The 19,708-nt window shown below is 50.4% G+C and overlaps 1 protein-coding gene and 1 long non-coding RNA gene across 3 annotated transcripts in view; one reads left to right on the forward strand and one right to left on the reverse strand.

Moving 5' to 3' along the window:
- LOC133218371 (uncharacterized) overlaps positions 1 to 19,708 on the reverse strand; it is a 145,125-nt gene that overhangs the window by 81,752 nt on the left and 43,665 nt on the right. The gene's annotated exons all lie outside the window — the stretch shown is intronic.
- On the forward strand, positions 2,101 to 17,151 carry MFNG (MFNG O-fucosylpeptide 3-beta-N-acetylglucosaminyltransferase). 2 transcript variants are annotated; one of them, XM_061363876.1, is made up of 8 exons: positions 2,101 to 2,896; positions 7,945 to 7,993; positions 8,487 to 8,589; positions 8,673 to 8,826; positions 9,294 to 9,379; positions 10,682 to 10,847; positions 11,377 to 11,462; positions 12,301 to 17,151. In XM_061363876.1, the coding sequence occupies exons 1-8, from the start codon at positions 2,558 to 2,560 to the stop codon at positions 12,368 to 12,370; spliced, it is 1,053 nt and encodes a 350-aa protein (XP_061219860.1). In that variant the 5' UTR covers positions 2,101 to 2,557; the 3' UTR covers positions 12,371 to 17,151. The 2 variants fall into 2 exon arrangements, with proteins under 2 accessions (XP_061219860.1, XP_061219870.1); XM_061363886.1 differs by having other exon boundaries at positions 2,104 to 2,896; positions 12,304 to 17,151.

Consider the following 19,708-nt stretch of genomic DNA (forward strand, 5'->3'; position numbering starts at 1 on the left):
CACCTCTAGCATCAGGCATGTTCTGGTTTGTACGTGGTCGGATGTGACCTCTTCTGCATCCCAGCACCATGCTCTGTACAAGGTAGCTTCGTGTCATATTTGTATGTATTTTGGGGACATCATTAAGGATCCTCTGCCTGTGTCCCCCTTTCCCTCTCAGGGCTGGGAGGTGCTGCAGGATGGCTGGGAGCCATGGAAGCTGTATTTACAGCTGCCTGGCATGTGGCTGGAGCACTTGGAGAGGTTCATTTCTGGTTCGGGAGCAGCGGGTAGCCATGGGAGTGATCCCAGTATTTAGGATGAGGCAGTGGATCAGTCACGCCATCAGTAATGTAAGGCCTGAAGGTGAATGACTCCCCCCTTGCCCCAAATCAGTGTAAGGAAGCTTTGCTATTCAAAGGCATCTAAAAATGAAAGCTGCAGGGACTCTCCAAAGGGATATAGGAGATGCCCTGGAGATGTTCATGCTTCAGGAGAGGGCTAGGAGCCATGGAGACTCGGAGAGCTACATGGGAGGAGGGAGGAGAAGTGGATTTGGCGGTTTCTTCTTTACAAAGGAAAGAAGTTGTGGACAGGGCTGGGGTGAACGTGTACGTGTGAGGCTTGGGGGAACCGAGCACACGGCTTTAGCCCTGCAGGGAGTGTGTGCCTGGAACTTGTCTGTGTCCGGACACACGGTGGGAGTGTGGAACAGAGAGACCTTGACCCCTTCCCTGACCCCTTTTCTCAAGTCCTATGTTCTGACATGTGCACGGGGGGGGTCCTTTGCCACATGGAGCTGTGTCCCCACACGTTTCCCCTGGGTCCCCATCTTATTACTTCTTATTTTTATTTTGTGGGATGCTGATTGAATGCCCACAGTTTGCAGCTCCCTGAGGAGGTGCTCTGATTTCAGCAGCTTATGTGGAGCAATGCCATCCTGCTGTACCCATACTTGCTGCACAGGGAAGCTAGGGGCGCGCTGTCATCTCCCTCCTGGATGATACCCGTTAGCTCGTTGCCTCTCTGTACCCTCCTTGGCTGCTCTGTGAAGTGACCTAGAGATAACATGAAAGGGATCTTCATGGTTATCTACCCCATATCCAACTGAACCGGGAACATCATGCAGCAATCCATGGTGCTGACCCAAAATTTCCTGTCCGTGGTGTTCTTCGGCTCAGGAGGGGCTCTGACACCCCTATCCCTAGGGAAAGCCTCCTCCGTGAAGGATTTGCTCAGCTACTCTCAGCATATTCTGTGTTATGGCCTCAGAATACCCTCCTTGGTCTCGCTGGCCTTGCTGGTGAAGGAGGCACAGGGGAGATATACAGCCATGCCCAACAGTGTTGGGAGGAAGGAGCTGGAGATGCTATTTGTCTGCTGAGCCTGCAGGACTCTCTGGTGTACTCCACAGAGGGAGAGCTCACCCCCTTCCTTCCCTGGGGAAGGGGAAAAGGAAGCATCATCTTGGACAGCACAAGAGCTGCAAGGGACAAGTTGCTGAGCTCAGCCCTGCTGCAGGGGGCAAGGGCCTGATATAAACTCAGTGGTGACCACAGACATTGAAATGGAGGTGCTAGGCCCTCCCTTGCACTCTCTGGTGCTGGTGTGAGTGTCACTGGCTCTGCAGTCACTTGGGCAGCAGACAGTGGGGCATCCCTGGTAAGGATGTGAGATGGGGCAGAGGGGATGCATGGTTGCGGACAGAAAGGGACCTTCACGGGTACGGAGGGTCTGGGGTGTGGTTTGGGGGAGATGGTTGCCAGAAGTGGGGGTCAGACCCTCCTTAGAGACCAGGGGGGCAGCAGCGGACACACAGTCCTGCTTTGGAGAGGCAGGGTGATGTTAAAGATAAATTCAGGAAACATCTGGGGCGATTCCTGTGGAAGCACGGCTCTTCCCAAGGACAATGGAGCACCCTGCACTTTAGCTCCACCAGCACGCACATCCCTGCCACCCTCTTCTCCTCCCGCAGGAGCACAGCGCTGTCATAGCGGAGCGGGGACAATAGTCAAGCAACAGGTTTGTCCACCCAAATCAGCTCCGAGGCTCCCAGTGTGTTAATGCCACTGTCAGACCACGGGCTGTCCCTTCCCCATCCTCCCCGCTCCATCCTCTTCCTCCCCCGGGGCTGGCGCTCCGCCCCATACCCGGAGGCGGGACAGGGACAGGGGCCGGGGCCGAAGTGGAGCCAAAGCGAGCAGTAGGGTGGGAGCAGGTGGAGAGGCAGGGCTGCCACATGCGTGGTCCCCGGGACCCTCGGGATGCTCGCTTTGCTCCGGGAAGGCTGTGCCAGCCACCTGCCGGCCGCCTCGCAGTGCTTTCCCATCGCGGGTCCCTGCCTTGCCGGGTCATGGAGCCATCTGAGTCTGTGAACAGTTCCCTCTGCTTCACTGGTGCCCTCCTTTCTGGTCTTCACCCACCCTATTCCTTGGCCACATCCTGTCCAGACCTTGCTCTTGGCTGATTCTGCCCATTTGGAGGCTTCAAGAAGAGTGGATGGCTTCACGTGGAGGTACCCGCAGTGGTTGTCTTAGTTCAGTAAGATACTGGCTGTGACAGGAATAAACTGGGAGCTATGGGCCGTCGGCTCATCCGTGGTCTCTCTGGAGCTGCAGTCTTCCTTGTCAGCGTGGCTCTCCTCTCTGTGCGGCACCATGGGGCTCGGGAAGCAGCTCGGTACCCAGGGCTCGGGGAGGGCATGTCACAGAAGACAGAGCAACGGAGCAAAGCGAGCCCGGATGGAGGAGGTGGCAGGAGGCAGAAGGACCCACGAGTCCATTGGCCAGAGGAATACAGGACTGAGGGAAGCCTGACTCTTGAGGACATTTTCATAGCTGTGAAGACAACCAAGAGATTTCACCAAAGCAGGATGGAGCTGCTCCTGGACACATGGATATCTCGAGCCAGAGAGCAGGTGAGTGTGGATTCAGACTGCAGAGGGGGTGTTTGATAATGGGGTAGGGGGGATTTATCTTTAGGGCAGTCCCACCCAGTAATTTGCCTGGTTTTTCCTAATTCTCACTTGTGTTCACTTGAAGGGGCATGCTACCAGCTACATCTCTGCTTTGGTAGCTACCTTATGGAAGAGAGAACGAAGAGCTTGTGCGGGCTCTTCCTATGAAGGCTGGGAGGACAAACGCTCTTAGCAGGCATCACACCTAACCTAGGTCTGACTTTCAGCTTGAGGCGGAAAGGACTTAATTCCCTTTTACTAACTAGTAACACCAAGGGCTGCACAGGCTTCCTGTGCCACACCAGACCACGAGCACAGACTACTGGGCATGTATGAAATGGTGGCTTTCTACCTCCAAGTGCCATGAGTTAGTGAGGTTTCAAGCTGAGTGGCTCCTTGGCTCTCCATCAGGCTGCCTGGGCACCCTTTACCCCAGGATGGTGTAGGGCAGCGGGCAGGAGGGTGAGGCAGGAGGACCTGAAGGACTTTGTGGAGTGCAGGAGGGATGCTTGCAGCCCTGTTCAATGTCAGCACATCGGCGCAGTCCATGCCTTTCTTTCTTGGGCAGATCCCCTCACGTGCATCATCTTGAAGTGATGTGGGTGCGCGTTTGATCTTTTAAACTTACTTATTTTTAACTGGCGTCTGAGGTTTCCACCCTTTGCTAAAGCAGAGTTCAGAGAGTTTCCTTCCTGTTAGAGGAACTGACGTGGGGCACCGCACTGGTGGCTCTGTGCACACTGGCTCAGTGGTGGGCAGAAGTACTCCCCAGAGCCCAGGCACTTCTCTCCCTCCCTCGCAGAGCTGCTCCTCAAGAAAGAAGAAATCCCATGGCTGCCCCCATGGGTTGTGTTTTCTTGCCTCTGCCTGCATGTGATGGGCACCTAGAGGGCAAATTCAGGCCTCAGCAAGGAAGGGGGATAGGGGTGGAGGTACAGGGTAGGAGAGGGCTTGAAGCAATGCAGGGTTTGCTGGGTAAGGGAGGTTTTCCACTTTGTGGTGATGCAACTGTCTGGTCTGCCGCCGGCGTCACAGGAAGCCATGTCCTATTTTGAGCACACTTCCTCCCCTGTCGCATGTCCCTCTTGCCATCCATGATGCCCTGCTCCCTCCTCCAGATGCACTTCTCCTCTCTGCCTCACCTCAGCCCAGCAGCTCTTTGGAGACACCAAAACCATCTGCATGGCCACACTGGTGTGAAGATATCGTAACTGAGGATTTTGGAGTGGGTTTTATGGGGAACCTCAGCTTGTGTGTTTGACAAACAGGCATCTGGTCATTCTGCATATGACAGGAGTCAAACACTAGCTCCCCAGAGTCATCTGACCCTCTCTGTTTGGCAAATGACGTCCAAACCTGGGAAGAGGTGTTGAATTTTCCATGCTGCTGCCAGCCTCCAGGAAAGCTTCACAGACTGAGCAGGAGAATAGGGAGGAAGGGTAGAGCAGGAGCATCAGTCATTTTAAAAGTGTTTTTATGTTGTTGTCAGTTTTTGTTGCAAGCTCTGTGTTTTGCTCAGCCCTCCTCAATTTTCCATGTTTTTCTTCTGCTTTTTTACCAAATGACATGGAGGGCGGGGGAGTGGAGGCAAGAAAGCGGGTAAGGAGAAGTACATGAATGCTAAGAGCCTTTTTGTTTTATTAATTATACTGCTGCTGGAGGGGTTTTAGTTTTGAAAAACTGATGATATAGAAAGCGTACTTAGCAAAAAAAGAAAGAGTGCTTTCCACAGCAAAGGACATTTAATTGTTGTGTGACCAAGGATAGATCACCAGATTTCCTGTTATTGAGTCCTTATGGAGAAGTACAGGCTTTAAGTGCCAGTCTTGGAGACATCCAGGTCTCAGAAGCCCTGATATGCAGAGACTGCCTCCTCCTAGGGCAGAGCCACCATACTGCTGTCTCACTCACTCTTACTCATGGCTGGAGACTGGTCCAGTAGATCCTTCTCTGCAGATGGTGACGTTGCTGATGCTAAGCCTGGTTTCAGAGCTGATTACCTGCATGGTGTCCTCCCGGAGGAGGCAACCCAGACCTCACAGGTCAGGCTTAGGTGGCTGTAACAGGAGGCAGGAACAGATGGGGATTTTATGGCTAGGATAGACTGTATGGGAGCCAAATTAAAAGTCCTCTATGTTGGACCCTGTAAGGGTAGGCAATAAAACAGTGAGATGTTTTCCCTGAAATTGCACTGTTTAAACAAAAGATATGCAGCTGGTGGGAGATGGGGAGGGGGAAGTGCAAGGTGGGCTCTCTTCTCTGGACCATGCTCTGCCTCTTGAGAATGGATCCACAACAAACTTTCCATTGGGGCTTGATGTGGAGGTCATTTCAGTGAAAGGTTCTCAGCAAAGGTTTCATCTAAACAGAGGTGTTGGTTTTGATAGTTGTTTAGGCTTGTTTAGGCATCTTGGAGTGGCTTACATTCTTGGCCCCAATAGAAGTCTAGTTTTCAGGTCTGAAATGGCAATTTGTTGGCTAATGTATATTAATTTTAGAACCTCCCCTCGTTTCAGAAACCCAGACATCCAAACAATTGAAATGAAACCTTTGAATGGCCCACCCTGAACAGGCTTTCACATTTCAGTGTTGTGAACGCACTGCAGCTTTTGAATCTGCTCTCCAGGCAGGGTGCAACAATGATCCTGCTGAGGTGTTTCCATTTTGGAGGGGGTTTCTTCTTGGAGGAGGAATTCCCTGGGAGCTTGGGAGATGAGTATGGCTCTGGATTGTCAGGTTCCACATCTTTAATCCCTTTTCCTGGTTTCTCCTTGCTGGGATGCTTTTGCAGTTTGGGGTGAGGGTTTCTCAAAGTCTCGTATTTGTCCATTTCATGGGCTCTTACGTTCACGGAGAGCTGCCACACAAAGCTGCTTGACACTAGTGGCTCCATGTCACTGCTTGCACTGCCATCCAGCAGGCATCCTTTCCCACCCAGCCATCTTCTCCACTCCAGAATGGAGGGATGCTTTCCATACTGTATCTGTCCTCAGGCCCAGATCAACTGCTCCACATTAGCATCCTGGCCCAGTCTCAGTATGCTGAGGCACCACAGTGGAAGATCCTGCATGCTCCCATAGATGGTCTGGTGGAGAACAGGAGGGTGGATATGGTGGGGAGGCTGCTTCTGTCTACCCCATTTGCCTGCAGAGGCACAAGGGACACCAAGTATTCCCCAGCAGGTAGAATAGGTCTGGCATGCCAGAGAGACTGTCCAAATCTCTTCCAGACTCTGTTAGTGTGGATAACAGTGGCTGGTGTCTCCTTGAGAAGGACCTGTCTCCTCCATCCCAGCCATCATGTGTAGCTTTGCTGAGGGACACATGGCAGTGGTCGCTGGGATGCTGGCAGCAGCTGCTGTTTGCCCATTCTCACGGGTGTGAGGGATGGAGAGATGAGGATGCAGGCAGCTGCTTGAGCTATTGTGGTTTCCTTCGGGACAGAGCCAGGGAACACACTCCAGCATCTCCGGAGTGCTGTAGCCACATATGCCATGGATATCAGAGTTTGGGAGAGCCAGAGGAATCAGATTTGCCTAGTCCCCACATTTATAACCCTCCTTTTCCAGTTATTTTGCTCAGTCTGGTGTTCCCCGTGGTGGCAATGTTCATTCATCCTTGGGTTCCCACAGAAACATGTTGGGTGTCTCCAAAAATCTATTTGCCACCCTGCATCACGAGGAAAAGTGGGAACCTCAGAATATTTTCACAAGTAGAAAATCTGGGAAAAGATGGAGATTCCTATTTTAAGTCAATCAGATATGATGTTTATTAGACACACGATTTCTAGTCAGATTTGTATCTGTAAACAAGTCATTGCCAGCAACAACATTTCTGTTTTTTTTTTCTTTGAAAATGTCAGAAAATTTCAACAGTTTCAGATGTTGCTTTTTTCTTAAGATTAAACATTTGTCATAGTGGAAATTTCTGGCTCCGACGTGCTGGCAAGGGAAATCCCGTGCCGCTGGCAACCCCTGCCTTGCCTGAGGGTTGTGATACGGTCCCCTGACCCAGAGTGACTCCTTTACCTGAGACTTAGCTAATTGTTTCTTGTCCCGTGATCACCTTGAAAGTGGTTTTAACTAAAAGACTTTACCAGTGGAGTGAGGTAGGAATGTGTGTGTGACTTGTTGCTGCAGCTTAACTGTTGGAGGGTTATTTGCCAAGTCACTGTAGCACGTACATGAAACCATCCTGCTGTCCCTGCTTGAGACAGGTCATTGCCTTCTTGTCATGTGTAGCACATTTCTCTTGCCATGTGGTTCTGATGGGGACATATGTCCCAAACGCTGGCTGAGTGTGGGGAGGCATAGAGATTCGTCTCCTCATCAGAGCTTTTGGGAGCAATGATGCTCTTGGAGCTGTTGTCAGGCTGCCTTGTCCCTTTTGTCCTTGCCCAGGTGCTGTGTTTAACCAGGCTGTGGGCAGCTGGTGGAGCGACTGTTTATGGCTCGCGACTCCTTTTTGATTTAGTGAAAGCTCATTTTCTGCCTGAGGAAAGCTTTTCTTCACCAGCCCCGATCCCTGCCAGGCCCTGAAGAGGGGGAGATGTGCCACATAATGGCAGTGAGGGGGATTAGAGAGGCCTGGGGGTGGAGGAAGAGGAGGAGGAGGTGGGAAGCAGCAGGGGGCTGTGCACACTTAACACACAAGCAGATGTTCTTTTAACCCGAGCATCATTCAGCCACAGTGCTTTTGCTTTTCTACTACCAACACCTAAGACCTCTCCTCCTCACTTGGTGTCACGGGTCCTCTTCTCTCTGTCCCCAAGGTGGCTGGGGAGTGTGGGGTGGAAGGAAATGAAGCCACACAAGTGCTGACTATTGTGCCATGTGGGAAGGGGGAGCATAGCCATCCCTCTCCAGCTCAACTGCTGCCTGGAAGAGGGGGAGCAGAGGATGGAGTGGTGTGACCATGCTGAGCATGTCCACCTGTGCGAAAAAGGGGTGGGTGGCCAGGAGCAGCACCAGCTCCAGCCCTGAGAATAACCTCCTGTTCTTGTTTCCCCAGACCTATGTCTTCACTGATGAAGAAGATGATGCCCTGAAAAGGAGAATGGGTAATGTCCTGTCCTGTAACACCACATCCCTCCATTTTCAGCCTCTGAGATGGGCCCATCATGAAAACTGGCTGTCTTGTGCTAGTGTTGCCTTCTGAAGAACACCCCTCTCCATGTCATGTGGGAGGACCCCAAGCTCCAGCAGTGATGGTTTGGTTTAGTTGGTGTACCCCAGGGCATGCAGCCAACTGCCTTAAAGCATCCACAGGTGGAAACAGCCCATAAGAGAGCCCTTCAGCCCCCACCCTGGCTAGCAGTGGGCAGGGTGGGAGTGTAGTTGATGGGTGTCCTAATCTTGGCCAAGCTACTTGGCTTTCCCCGGGTTCCATCTCCTGGTGGAGGGCAGGATGGAGCCCATGTCATCACAGGCTTGATTGCCTGTTTGGGGGGTGATGAGGAGGTTGTCTGTGAGCAAAGCCCCTTCCCTCCTGCCCAGATGTCCTCCCTGTGACCATGGGAAGGGGGTAGGCCACAGCTTTCTCTGTCGTGGCAGGTGACCACGCGATCTTCACCAACTGCTCTGCTGAGCACAGCCACCCGGCCCTCTCCTGCAAGATGGCTGCAGAGTTTGATGCCTTCCTGGCCAGCACACAGAGGTGAGGCAGGGCTGACGCGGGGGTCCCCTGGGAGAAAGGGGCACCCTCCTTACCCCAAACCTCTTGTGTCTTTGTTCCTGCAGCTGGTTTTGCCATTTGGATGACGACAACTACCTGAACCCTCAGGCCCTCCTGAAGCTCTTGTCCTCCTACTCTGCTACGTGGGACGTTTACTTGGGGAAACCCAGCCTGAACCGGCCCATCCGGGCCTCCGAAATGCTGCCAAACAACCAGACGGTACAATCCATGGTGGTGATGCAGGGGCAGATGGGGTGTTTTCAGTGCTCTGGTTCATCTGCTGTAGACATGCCCCAACAAGAGACAGGTCCTAGGAGGAGCAGGCAAGAGCTGAAAGCTCATCAGTCTTGTCCGAACATGGTTGTAAGTGTTGACTCGATCCGTTCTGTGTTGGGGAAGAGTCCCACATTGCTGCTGAGCCTTTGGGTACCTGCCTGCCAGGAGATAAGCCTGCCTTGGGTAGCTCGCCTGCTGCTGCCAGCAGGAACTTGGCCGCTCCAAATATAAGGTCAAAATCCATGCTGTACTGCTGGCAAGTCCCTCTTCTGGGCAGCAGTCAAGGGTTTAGGGTGACAATAGGGATGTTTTTGTTCTGGCACCAAAGCTGGGTTTCCAGCATTCCCATCTCAGGGAGTATGGTGTTGTCTGAGCCTCTGCCACGGATTTTCTCTGCTGTTTCTCTGCAGAAACTTGTGCGCTTCTGGTTTGCCACAGGAGGAGCTGGGTTCTGCATCAGCCGCAAGCTGGCGAGCAAGATGGTGCCGTGGGCCAGGTGAGCTGTGCTGCTGGTGAGTATGTGAGCCACTGGGGATGGATGAGGAGCACGGCCACACAGTAATTCCTTGCAGTGGCAGATATGGATGTGTGTATGTGATGTTTGCAAGGGTGCACAGTGCCACAGGCTACACGTCTGCAAGCACATGGGGCTGGAGGAAGGGTGTAGTGGATGGCTCTGCCACCTGATTAAAAAGAAGCGAGAGCGGGCATGTTGGCAGACATGGTCATGGGAAGACATACTGACCTCTTCCCAGCTCCTTTCAGCTCTCAGTTATTCCCTCACATTCCTTCCCACCCTTTCCAGCTTCCACTGACTCTTTTCCTGAGTGCCTTCCCTGCCTGCCTACCTCCTCTCTCCTTAATCTGTGTCTTTCCAACTTCCTGACCCTCCCTCCTGAGCTAATTTCCCATTCCCCCACACCAGACCCTCTTAAGCTCCTTACAGTGGCCTTTCTCATTTCCTCAGAGAACAGAGGTAGGTCCTGGGGTCTTGTATTACCTCAGTCTACAGCAGGATGATGTTTTCTATGATGCACTAGGTTATATCACAGGCTATATACACACAGTGATAGGCAATGACTGTGCCAGCCTTAACCAGGTCTGTGCATACCCAGAAAGACAGATCCAGTCCATGCCAGGTGGCTGGTGTAGCTGAAGCCCATAAAGTGTATTTTATGGCAAACCCAGACAGGAGGATAATCTGTGCTCTAGTGTAAAATGGAAGTGGAATGGATGGTTAACGCCTAACCCAGGATAAAGTCTGCCAATACTGTGTTAAAATGCTTAAATGCTGCTTCACGCTGTGTGGCTGCTTCCAGTTACAGGACCTGTAAAACTTGGTTTAATCTGTCATCAGAGGATGGCCAAACATGTAGGAGCATGTAGTTACAGCAGAACCATGGATGGCTTATTCAAGCTGCATGAAAATGTCCTGTTTCTTCTTCCTCCTGGTCCTGGCCATGTGGTCCCACTGCTAGCTGGTCCCTCAGGGATTCAGTGCAGCTGACTAAACAGCTGGAAAAGTGACTTGGCAAGGTCTGCCAGCTTTTTATCAGCTCACCGAGGAGCTGGATATGTATCAGGGACAGCAGCCGGCAATTGGTGGGGCAGGATGGCTGGGAGCAGTGAAAGATCAAGCACATTCCCAAACCTTTGCCGGTGGAACTCAGGGATTTCTTGCCTAGATCCAAGATTTACTCTGGTTTTCAGTTAAGTCCTTCACTTATCTCCCACCCAAGTGGATGCCTATATCCCCCCCGACCCCTTTCCTAACGCACGCAGCCCTCCTTTCTTCCAGTGGCAGGAACTTCCTGAGCACTTCCGAGCTGATCCGCCTGCCGGATGACTGCACTGTGGGTTACATCATTGAGTGCAAAGTTGGTGGGCATCTGCTGCCCAATGCGCTCTTCCATTCCCACCTGGAGAACCTGCAGCTCATCCCCCCTTCTCAGCTCACGCAGCAGGTGAGGAGGGGAAATGGATTAAGAGGAGAGCATATGAGGAAGGAGAAGTGGAGGGGAGTGCATAGGCACATTGCTCAACATGGGTTGAATCAATTGTCTGCTCTTTTGGGGAGGCTTTCCTGACAAATGCTTCTTTGAAATAAGGAGCAGATGTTGCCTGCAGCACAGATGCCAGTCACAGTGCCCCTGGGTTCAGTGGTGGGGAGCACATGGATGTGGAGTCATGGGAGGATTGAGGGCATCCCTGGGGGAATGGGGCACAAAGACAAGCAGAAATGATTGACTGGGGAAGGGGCTCTGACATGGCACCATGTCTGCCTTGTATGGGGAGGTAACAAGGGGTGTAGGGGGCTTGGAGAGGCAAAAGACTAGCACGCACAGTGGGCCATCATGGGAAAGCAAACATGGAAGGCAGAAGCCAAGCCAGTAGAGAAGGAACCAGAATGAGAGTTTCTGTTGCTCACAGCAAGTTCCTTGCTCCTGAACTCACCTTATCCTCCCTGTTCCTTCTCACCACCCGCCTTTGCAGGTCACCCTCAGCTACGGTGTCTTTGAGAACAAGCTCAATGTTATTGAACTCAGTGGCCCTTTCTCACCCCAAAAGGACCCCTCAAGGTACAGGGCATGAGTGCTCTGGGTGTTGCTGTGGTGTGACAACAGGCTGGGAGGGGGAGGCAGCCAAATGGGGTGCTGAAGGTGAGGGATGGAAACCTTGCAATCACTTGGCCTGTTGGATGAGGGGCACAGCAGCATTAAGGTGTTTGGGAACATTTACAAACTTTGCACATCTTTTTGCATGAGTGGGTGGAAAAGGAGTATCAAAACATTCAGTTCAGACAATTTCTGAGCCAAAAGCGTTGCCATTTATTTCACATTTTGAGACTGATCAAGCTAACCTTTTACCTCCAGAATAGGAACAGATACGTTCTTTTAAACTCAGGAAAGGAAATTCTGCCCGCTTTTTCATTTTTTGTTTTGCTGAGAAACCTGAAGGGAAGAAAGAAAAAGGTTCACTTTGACTGCAAACAAAGTGTTCTTTGATTTGCCTTCTCTGCTTTGAGTGAACAAACCTAAAGTTGTTATTTGCAGAGCATGGGTAGGAAGCTCCTGGCTGGAGATAGCAGGGGTGGGAAGCAAGCAGGCAATGAAAAGATCAACAGAACCATGTAGCGACGGGCTGCTGCAGTGTCCATCCCACTGTCTGTGATCAGGGTGAGCCATGGGCTTGGGCTACATGGGCCAGAGATGGATTCAGGTGTCAGAGGGAGGCTTGGTTACCTACCTTCGCTGGGAAAAGACATCTTAAGGTGAACAACCAGTCCTGGAGTTCTGTGGGCACCCTGCAGTGCAGGGTGGGCACCTGATGTAGGATGGGACATGAGGGAGAGGTCTTCCATTCTCCTCTGTGTGCTGGTGTAAACTGTTACCTGACCTTCCTTCGCTCTCTCCCCAGCAGGTTTCGATCACTCCACTGCCATCTCTATCCTGATACCTCCTGGTGCCTGCAGGCTGCTGGCTGGTGATGCATGAGCCTCAGCTACAGTGGGTCCTGGTGGCATCCATGGGTCCTGGTGACACATCCATTCACCCCATGCATGCAGGGGTTGGGACACTGAAGAAGCTCGGTGCTCCCAATTTCCCCTTTTCTATGGTGGTTTTGGGGCTGTGTGATGTTTTTTTTTTTGATCGTTCCTGTATACTAGTGACGCAGGACAAGAGACATGATCTGTCCCAGTGATGGATAACATGGGCTGGACACATGGATGGGCTTCCCATCTGTGCAGGGGTACATGAAAGGGATGGGAGCAGTATGCCTTCCTGAGCAGATCAAGGACCAGGTAGTGACTGCTGGGCATCTGGGTAGTGATGGGGACCTGCTGCTGCTCGTTGCTGTGGATTCATCTTGCTGCACTGCAAAGGCCCTGGGTATGGGTAACCAGTGCCCAGCTGAGGATGGCTGGTAGTGTGTCATGGCTCCAGCTTCTGTGAGCAAGCCTTATTCCTCCATATCTGCTTGTGCTTTCCCCACCTCCCACACTTCTCAGCCACAGAGTTTTTCTTGAGTCTCTACTTAGTCAGGGTCTATAGAAATGGAAAATGTGACCATTTCTGTGCTGAATGAGTGCTGGGTAGTCCTTGCTTGGCAGAGGAAGATGGGTAGGAAGTACAAAGAATCAGGAATTCCCCACTCTGCTGGGACAGAGGGAAGGGGAGCCAAGGAGGAGACTGACTGCAATGAGGATGCTTCTTGCACTGAACATTGGAGCCTTGATCTTGTATGGCCCTGCATTATCCTTCTCTTTTTACCTTCTTGATGTGGGGTCAGGATAATCTCTTGCTCTAATTACCAACCTGTCGTCTGAGATTAGGCTCCAGCTCCTATCTGTGAGAGAAGAAACATAAAGGATTAGAACTGGCTGAAAGAGAGGAGAAAGGAAGAGATGGAGAAGGAGCGCTCAGGAGCTGATTAGAGGTTACAGCTTTGTAATCTTCTCTGTGCCCTGACCAAAAAAGAGAAGTCACGAAGGAATGGAAACAGCAACACAAAGAGGATTTTATCTCTGTATTTCTTTCCTCCAGGTGCTTAGATCGACTTTCTGCCTTCCTGTTGTCCCTGCTGAGTGCAACAGAGGAAAGGAGCAGGCCCAAATAGGTTACAGGCTTTCTGGCATGTTTATGGAGAGTCCTTTTCTCAGAGCCTGGCATGAAAGCTGGGCAATTCTGCTTGCTGGGGAATGGACTTCAGCACCATTTTGTCCTTGTACACATGGTTAAATGGCTGGGGGACAGCATAGCAGGGAAAGCTGGAAAGCAAAAGGGCTGTTTTAAATGGCAGGTGGTAGCACAGACAGGTATTTCCCTTTAAGGAACATTTCCAAACACACTGCTGGGATCTGTGAAAGATTCCTGTAATCTCCAGATGAAAGGACAAATGCCCTTTCTCCAAAGAGCTGCTCAGCTTTGACGCTGCTGTTGTGACTAAGCCTGTGGCTGGTGGGCTGGAAGAGCCAAGGGCTGACTATCACTGTGCCGCTACCATTCTGAAAATTGGCCACCCTGTTCCAAAGCATCTCCTACACAGCACACATGAGTTTAAAGGGAAGGCATCAGAAAGACCTTTCACCTCTGCAAAGGAGCATTTAGAAGGAACAAGCACTTTAATTTCTGGAGAAGCAGACAGCAGGAGCCTGTAGAGCTGTTTTCCAACCTGGTCCTTCTTACCAGCATTTAACCACCCTGTGAAGCAGCAGAGCACCCTGCTTTCTTCTCTTGCACAAAACGCCTTTGACCTGGAAGTTCATCCTAAGCAGGGACAGGAGCTAGCTGTTGCCGGTGCCCATAAGTTGAGTTGTGTGAAGCTCTTGGCTCATACAGCTACATGAACCTAGGAACCATGTGGCTCTAAACAGAGACACCCAACTATTAGAAAGCAAGTGCAGCATAAAGTAAGTCCTTCCCCACAGGGCAAATGGTTTGGTTTGAACTCAACCTGAAGATGAGAAATGCTTCTGTGAGAACAAATGAGATCCTTCAAGAGAAATCTACACTACTCAGATCTCTTGGTTTTGCACCATTCAAACTTTCAGCTGTTGTTAATGGACGGTTTGAGTTAAAAAGCCAGTCCTATCTGGAGATGTCCTGGTGACAGTCAAAACAAAATGCCCAGAGAAGGAGAGGAAACTGGTACAGCAGCTTCACTTCCCTGGGGAAAAGCAAAGCAGAGAAACTGGAAGCCTGCTTTGGATTCTGGCTGATTCAGCTGGTCTGAATTGTCCTGGTGCCTTTTGCCTAGCTGAAGATCAGATACTACATGGGTTGAGTCCTTGAGTGGCTGCGTAGGAACTTGTTTAAGACTGGGCTTCATTGCTGGAGCAGTTAAGTGCCACTTCTGTGAAAAAAGTCTTGTCTCATAAGGAAACTGAGAACAGACAAGAAGATGTCTGGGATAGGGCATCTCTTGGGCTGTAGAGCAATGAATGACAGAAAAGTCCCGTTACGCCCATGACGACAATGCGCTGGGAAGAAAATAGCTTCTTGGAGTCGACAAAAGAAACCAGGTTTTCTCTAAGAAGAGAGAAACAGCTTAAGGGGACATTCGCCACATGAAATCTGATCAATGTTAAAACCTGTGTTAAAATTAGTCTCAGGAACTGTTCCTGCCCCTGGGGCTTGCTGTCAGATGTTGTGGTTTTACAGCCTCATTTCCCTAGTTTATTAAAATGTTTAGCTGTCTGGGGAGAATGAGAAACAATCTCACACAAAACTTTTCAGGGGGCTGTCTGTTTTAATTCTCCTCCATGATTTTCTGTTGTAACAATGCAAGTTTTGGAAAGGTTCCACTCGGTCTTTCTCTTATTCTTTTTCTTTTTTTTATCTCTCTCTATCTCATGCTCCTTTTTCTCATTTCAGGGAAAAAAACCGCACCCTCTCCCAAGAATGAAAAAGTGATGGAGACGTGGTCTTTATATTTTACTGGGAAAAGGGGGTCAAAGTCAAAGGTGTTGGCATGACCCTGCTGTTTTACAGCATTAAGTGTAGTACAAGGTTTCAAGTACAGAGACCTCCGCCTGCCTGTGGCACCATAGCAACCAACACTATTAATGATGTTTAAGCTGTATAGTGAAGACTTAGAAAAAAGAGGAGGGGGAAAAAAGCAGTTACAGTGTTTGAAATGTAAAGTATTAAGTGAGGCTTTCATGTTAACAATACCCTTTCTTCATTTTCCCCTTAGCTGTGAAGAATTTTTATAAGGAAACCCCTATTTGACAGTGCAAAAAAAAAATGCTAATGACTATCCTTTCTTTAGGGGGAAAAGAGAAATTAGTTAAAATAGGTGGGAAACTGCAGTTGGTGCTAAAGGTTTGAAGGGGAGAGAGAAGAATAGAAGAATAGTGCTAGACAATGCTTCTGTTTCTGGTACCAACTCCTTTTAAAAGCACTGCTGCTGAAGAAAAACAGATTTCTAAGCCACTGTGGGATTTACCCTACTCATACCTGGATTGCAGCCTCCAGCTCTCTCCCCAGGCCTCTTCCTGAAGATGTAGCCTTTAAAAGATGAGCAGTTTGTTAGACAGAAGCCAAAAGGTGAGAAATAGGAAAAGGAAGGAAACTACCATGTGAGGCCTTGGAGAAGAGCATGGGAATCTCAACTGTGCATTGAAAGTGCTGTTTGGGAGATTTTAAGGGAAATGGGTGTTTCCTGGACCTCCAGCTCTGGGTGTTTTTGCGACCAGGACAATTGCAGCTCACCAGTGCCACAGAGGATGCCAGCCTGTGAGTCAGAGTTCATCTTGGAAGAATTGGGATCGGGCTGGTTGGCTCCAAACTTCTTTTCTTTTTTAATATTTCTAAATAACACTCTAGATAAGTCGATGTCTTTCTGTCTGACAGTTCTATGCGATTCCTGACAGCAGATTTGGCCTCTTAATTTTGATACCGTCTCTGCCCTTGCTTACAAGGTGGGCTCTACAGACAGTCCAGGGATGGGATCAGCAGCTCTTTTCATTCATTTAATTTCTTTTGTCTTTAACCCCTGAAGAGCCCCACAAGACATCTGGCTTGCCCTTTTGCACCGCAGGCGACCAGGGCTCTACAGAGCTGTGTGCGCTTGTGCAGCAAATGCAAAAGTGAAGGAGGGTGGGTGACTGCTCCATTCTGTAACAGCGAGGGCACAGAGAGGAACAGACCATCCTTATGTTCTTCCTTGAGGCACCTGCTAGCAGCGGGTGGAAGAGGTGGGGTCTTATATTAACTGGGACTTTCTTCTGTCCCCAATGCTGCTCAGTTTATGGCTCCACTGAAAAGGATGTGAGCGTTACCATGGACCATAAGGAAGACCAGAAAAAAAAAGAGCAGCATCACAAATGTATAAATAACTCTCTCAGTTCTCACAAGCTGATGCAGGAATCTTTCCTCTAAACTTTCTGACCAGTTACCTGGGAGGTTAAACGAGTGCAAGGCTGAGCTACTGTTTCTCAGCTGGTGTTGCTTCTTTAAGATTGTTCCTTGATAGCCTGAGATTCTTATTGCTCCCTCTTTGATCCAGCTTGGACTCTAAGAAAGCTGGGAACTCATCCCTCTCCCAGTTTGAACTGTATGTGATTAATTACAGATCCTGAGAATGGGCTGCTTGCCTATCTTTCATGTTTAAATTGCTTTCCAAGCAATTTTGCAAGGCTAAGGAGCCTCTTTAGATGTTACATCTGACTGTGCCTTGGTCAAGCCTCCCTTGGTTTTGTTGGGAGCTGTGTCTGATTCACAGTGAACTTTGAGAACACATTAAACTGAGTGCTTTGTACATGGATTTTCTGGTCCTAACCCTTCTGTTGCTGCTTGAGAAGAAGGCAGCGTTGGTCTTAGTGACATAGGAAAAAGAAGTGCAACTAACCAGGGCAATGGATGAGGGGAGATGCTTCTATTCCGAAAGCCCTGCTCCCCCACACAAGCAGGGCATGGGGAGATCTGCAGCTCATACCTTTAGGCACAGTGTATCAGGTGGAGGATATGCCATGAAACACCCAGCATCTGCACTGGCAGAGAATCCAGCAGCCCCAGTTGTGAGCCAAGGCCAGCTTGTGCTTGGTGCTGGATAGAGGAAAACAGTGCCTACTCCTGAACACTTACAGGCAGAGACAAGCTGGAGAAAGGAGGGAGGGCTTACAAGAACAATGAGGCAGTATTGTCACATCTAAGCAGGGGGAACAAGATGGTCTTTCGGACAGGAAGGGACAGGGTGCAGGAGAAAAGATCCTTCTTCACCCAGAAATAGCACGTAGCGATTTATCTGAAAGATGGCTCATATAAGCACATGAGAAGGGAAAGGTGAGGAATGAAGAATGTGGTTTGGATAAGAGGAAGAACCAGTTCAAAATCTACATCCTCTTCATGGCTGTGTTGGCAGCTGACGAATGCTGTACCTGCCTGGTACCTTGGGGTTTAGGGGCTTAACAAAAAGAGGGGAAAGCTGGAAAGAAAAAAGGCAAGGACTATCTTCCCCTACCCACACTCTCAATGCTGGCCTGTGGCTTCTCGCCCATGGCTACCCCAGCAGCCATGGAGGAGGTGTGGGGCTTGGAAAGAGCATCAAACTTCACTCTGTCCTGCGTGTCTTCTGCTTGGGGAGGCTGCATGTAACTTGGCTTTAATGAGAACTCAGAGAAGCAGCCGACTGGGGCAGTGAGCAGGGTGCATGTGCTGAAAAGACTCTGCCCCTTCCTCACTGAGCTATCTTTACCATCAGCTTTGGCTGGACCAAGGCTGAATGCAGAAGCTGGTCAAGCTCTCTTCATTTGTGATGGTGTTTTTTCTGCTGTGCAAGGGGGAATGCTTCTGTCTGGGCTCTTGAATGGTCCTGTTTCCCAAAGGCATGGTGTGGGGTGCAGACAGACAAGGGCTTGGTGCAGCTGGTAGGGAGAGCAGAGTCCTCCATACCCCCCTCCTTTCCCCCCAGCATTCAGCTAGTGTTGGACGGTGTCTGTTTTTAGCAAAAGTCGCAGATTCAACAGCTGAGCTGATTTTCCAAAGGGACATATAAAACAAACAGCCTGCCATCTGCTCTATTGTCCTGGAATAGCTGCTTGAAGGGTGGGGGGAGAGGGAAGGAGGAGAATGAAGCGAATGAGAAACGGAGGTGGGGGGAGAGGATGGAAGGAGAGGGAGCAGAAGAGAGGAAGAGGCAAAAAAGGGAGACAGGAAGGTCATGGAGGGGAGACGAGGGTGAAGGTGGAGGCTGAGGGAGGGAGGGAAGGACATAAAGAAAAAGGGGAGCTGTGTGAAAGCAGGGATGTGGTGAGGGAAGAGGACCAGAGACTGGCATGGGGCTAAACAGGGCTTGCTTGGGATCACTCTGGCTGGATCCCTGGCTGTGAGCTGCAGGGGCAGGCACTTCCAGTAGCCTTGTCCTTGCTGAGCCAGAGCCTGGCTGCAAAAGCAAAAACTGGGCTTAGTGGCATGGATAATCCCTCCCCTTCCACTCACAGCCCTGCCTGCTTGCCTCCTGTACACCCTCCCCTCCCCACCCATGTTGGCTTTTATTGAGTGCTGCAGGGCAGGATTGAACTCCAGGTTTGGCAGCAGAGTAAATAACAGCAACATTGGCCTCTCCCGTCTGGGAGGGAGGAGGGCTGGTTTTAATCAAAGGTAAATACAGTCGGTATTCTCTGACCCTTAATCCAATTTCCTAGAACTGGAGAATAATGTTCCAACTTAGACATGTGGCACTGGCCCGCAGGAGGGGGACGGCTATGCAGCTAGCCAGCTGCTGGGAATAGCACAAGGAGAGCAGAACTGGGGAGATGCCACAAGGCAGGTAGTTCATGCCTGGGACTGTGCTGCTCTGACTCTTACTGGTATATTTCACTTGCTTCAATCATTCCAAAAAATGGGAATGGCTTGCTGGCAGGCAACACATCCCCATGGAATGTGGACCCACTTGATTAAAGGCTCCCTGATTTGCTCTGCTGACAGGAATGTTGGGACCCAGCTGATGCCCCACATCTGCATCCCTGAAGGGCATTTTACCTTCCATGGTGACCTGGAGAATGGTGATTATGAAGTTGTGCTTGCTGTTACATGGTCTTGGTAGGAATCACTATAGGTTCTTGTTACATGTTAAGCGTAATCAAGAGTTCAGTGTAGGAAAGAAATGTTTGTGTTGTTAGTCTGGTTACACAGGAGTCTGTGTGATTGGGGAGTTTGCGCTTGGGCTTGGTCACATATTAGAATCATAGGGAGTTAAGGAGGTGGTGTTATTGGGCTATTGGGAGGTTATCTAGTCCTACAGCAGGTCTAGACACCTTACAGCCCTGCTGTCAGATGTTTTTCCTACTAACCTTTAAAACATGTTGTTCTGGTCCAGACTA

Source organism: Neopsephotus bourkii, unplaced genomic scaffold (genome assembly GCF_033783945.1).
Source record: "Neopsephotus bourkii isolate Nb327-2 ecotype Australia unplaced genomic scaffold, CSIRO-AGI_Nbou_v1 NB_107, whole genome shotgun sequence".
Lineage (NCBI taxonomy): Eukaryota > Metazoa > Chordata > Aves > Psittaciformes > Psittacidae > Neopsephotus > Neopsephotus bourkii.

Bases quoted from the DNA above. Each gene is read 5' to 3' on its own strand.
- MFNG (XM_061363876.1), top strand. From the start codon at position 2,558: ATGGGCCGTCGGCTCATCCGTGGTCTCTCTGGAGCTGCAGTCTTCCTT. The intron at 10,848-11,376 runs GTGAGGAGGGGA...CCGCCTTTGCAG, and splicing joins CTTCTCAGCTCACGCAGCAG to GTCACCCTCAGCTACGGTGT. The intron at 11,463-12,300 runs GTACAGGGCATG...CTCTCTCCCCAG, and splicing joins CCCCAAAAGGACCCCTCAAG to CAGGTTTCGATCACTCCACT.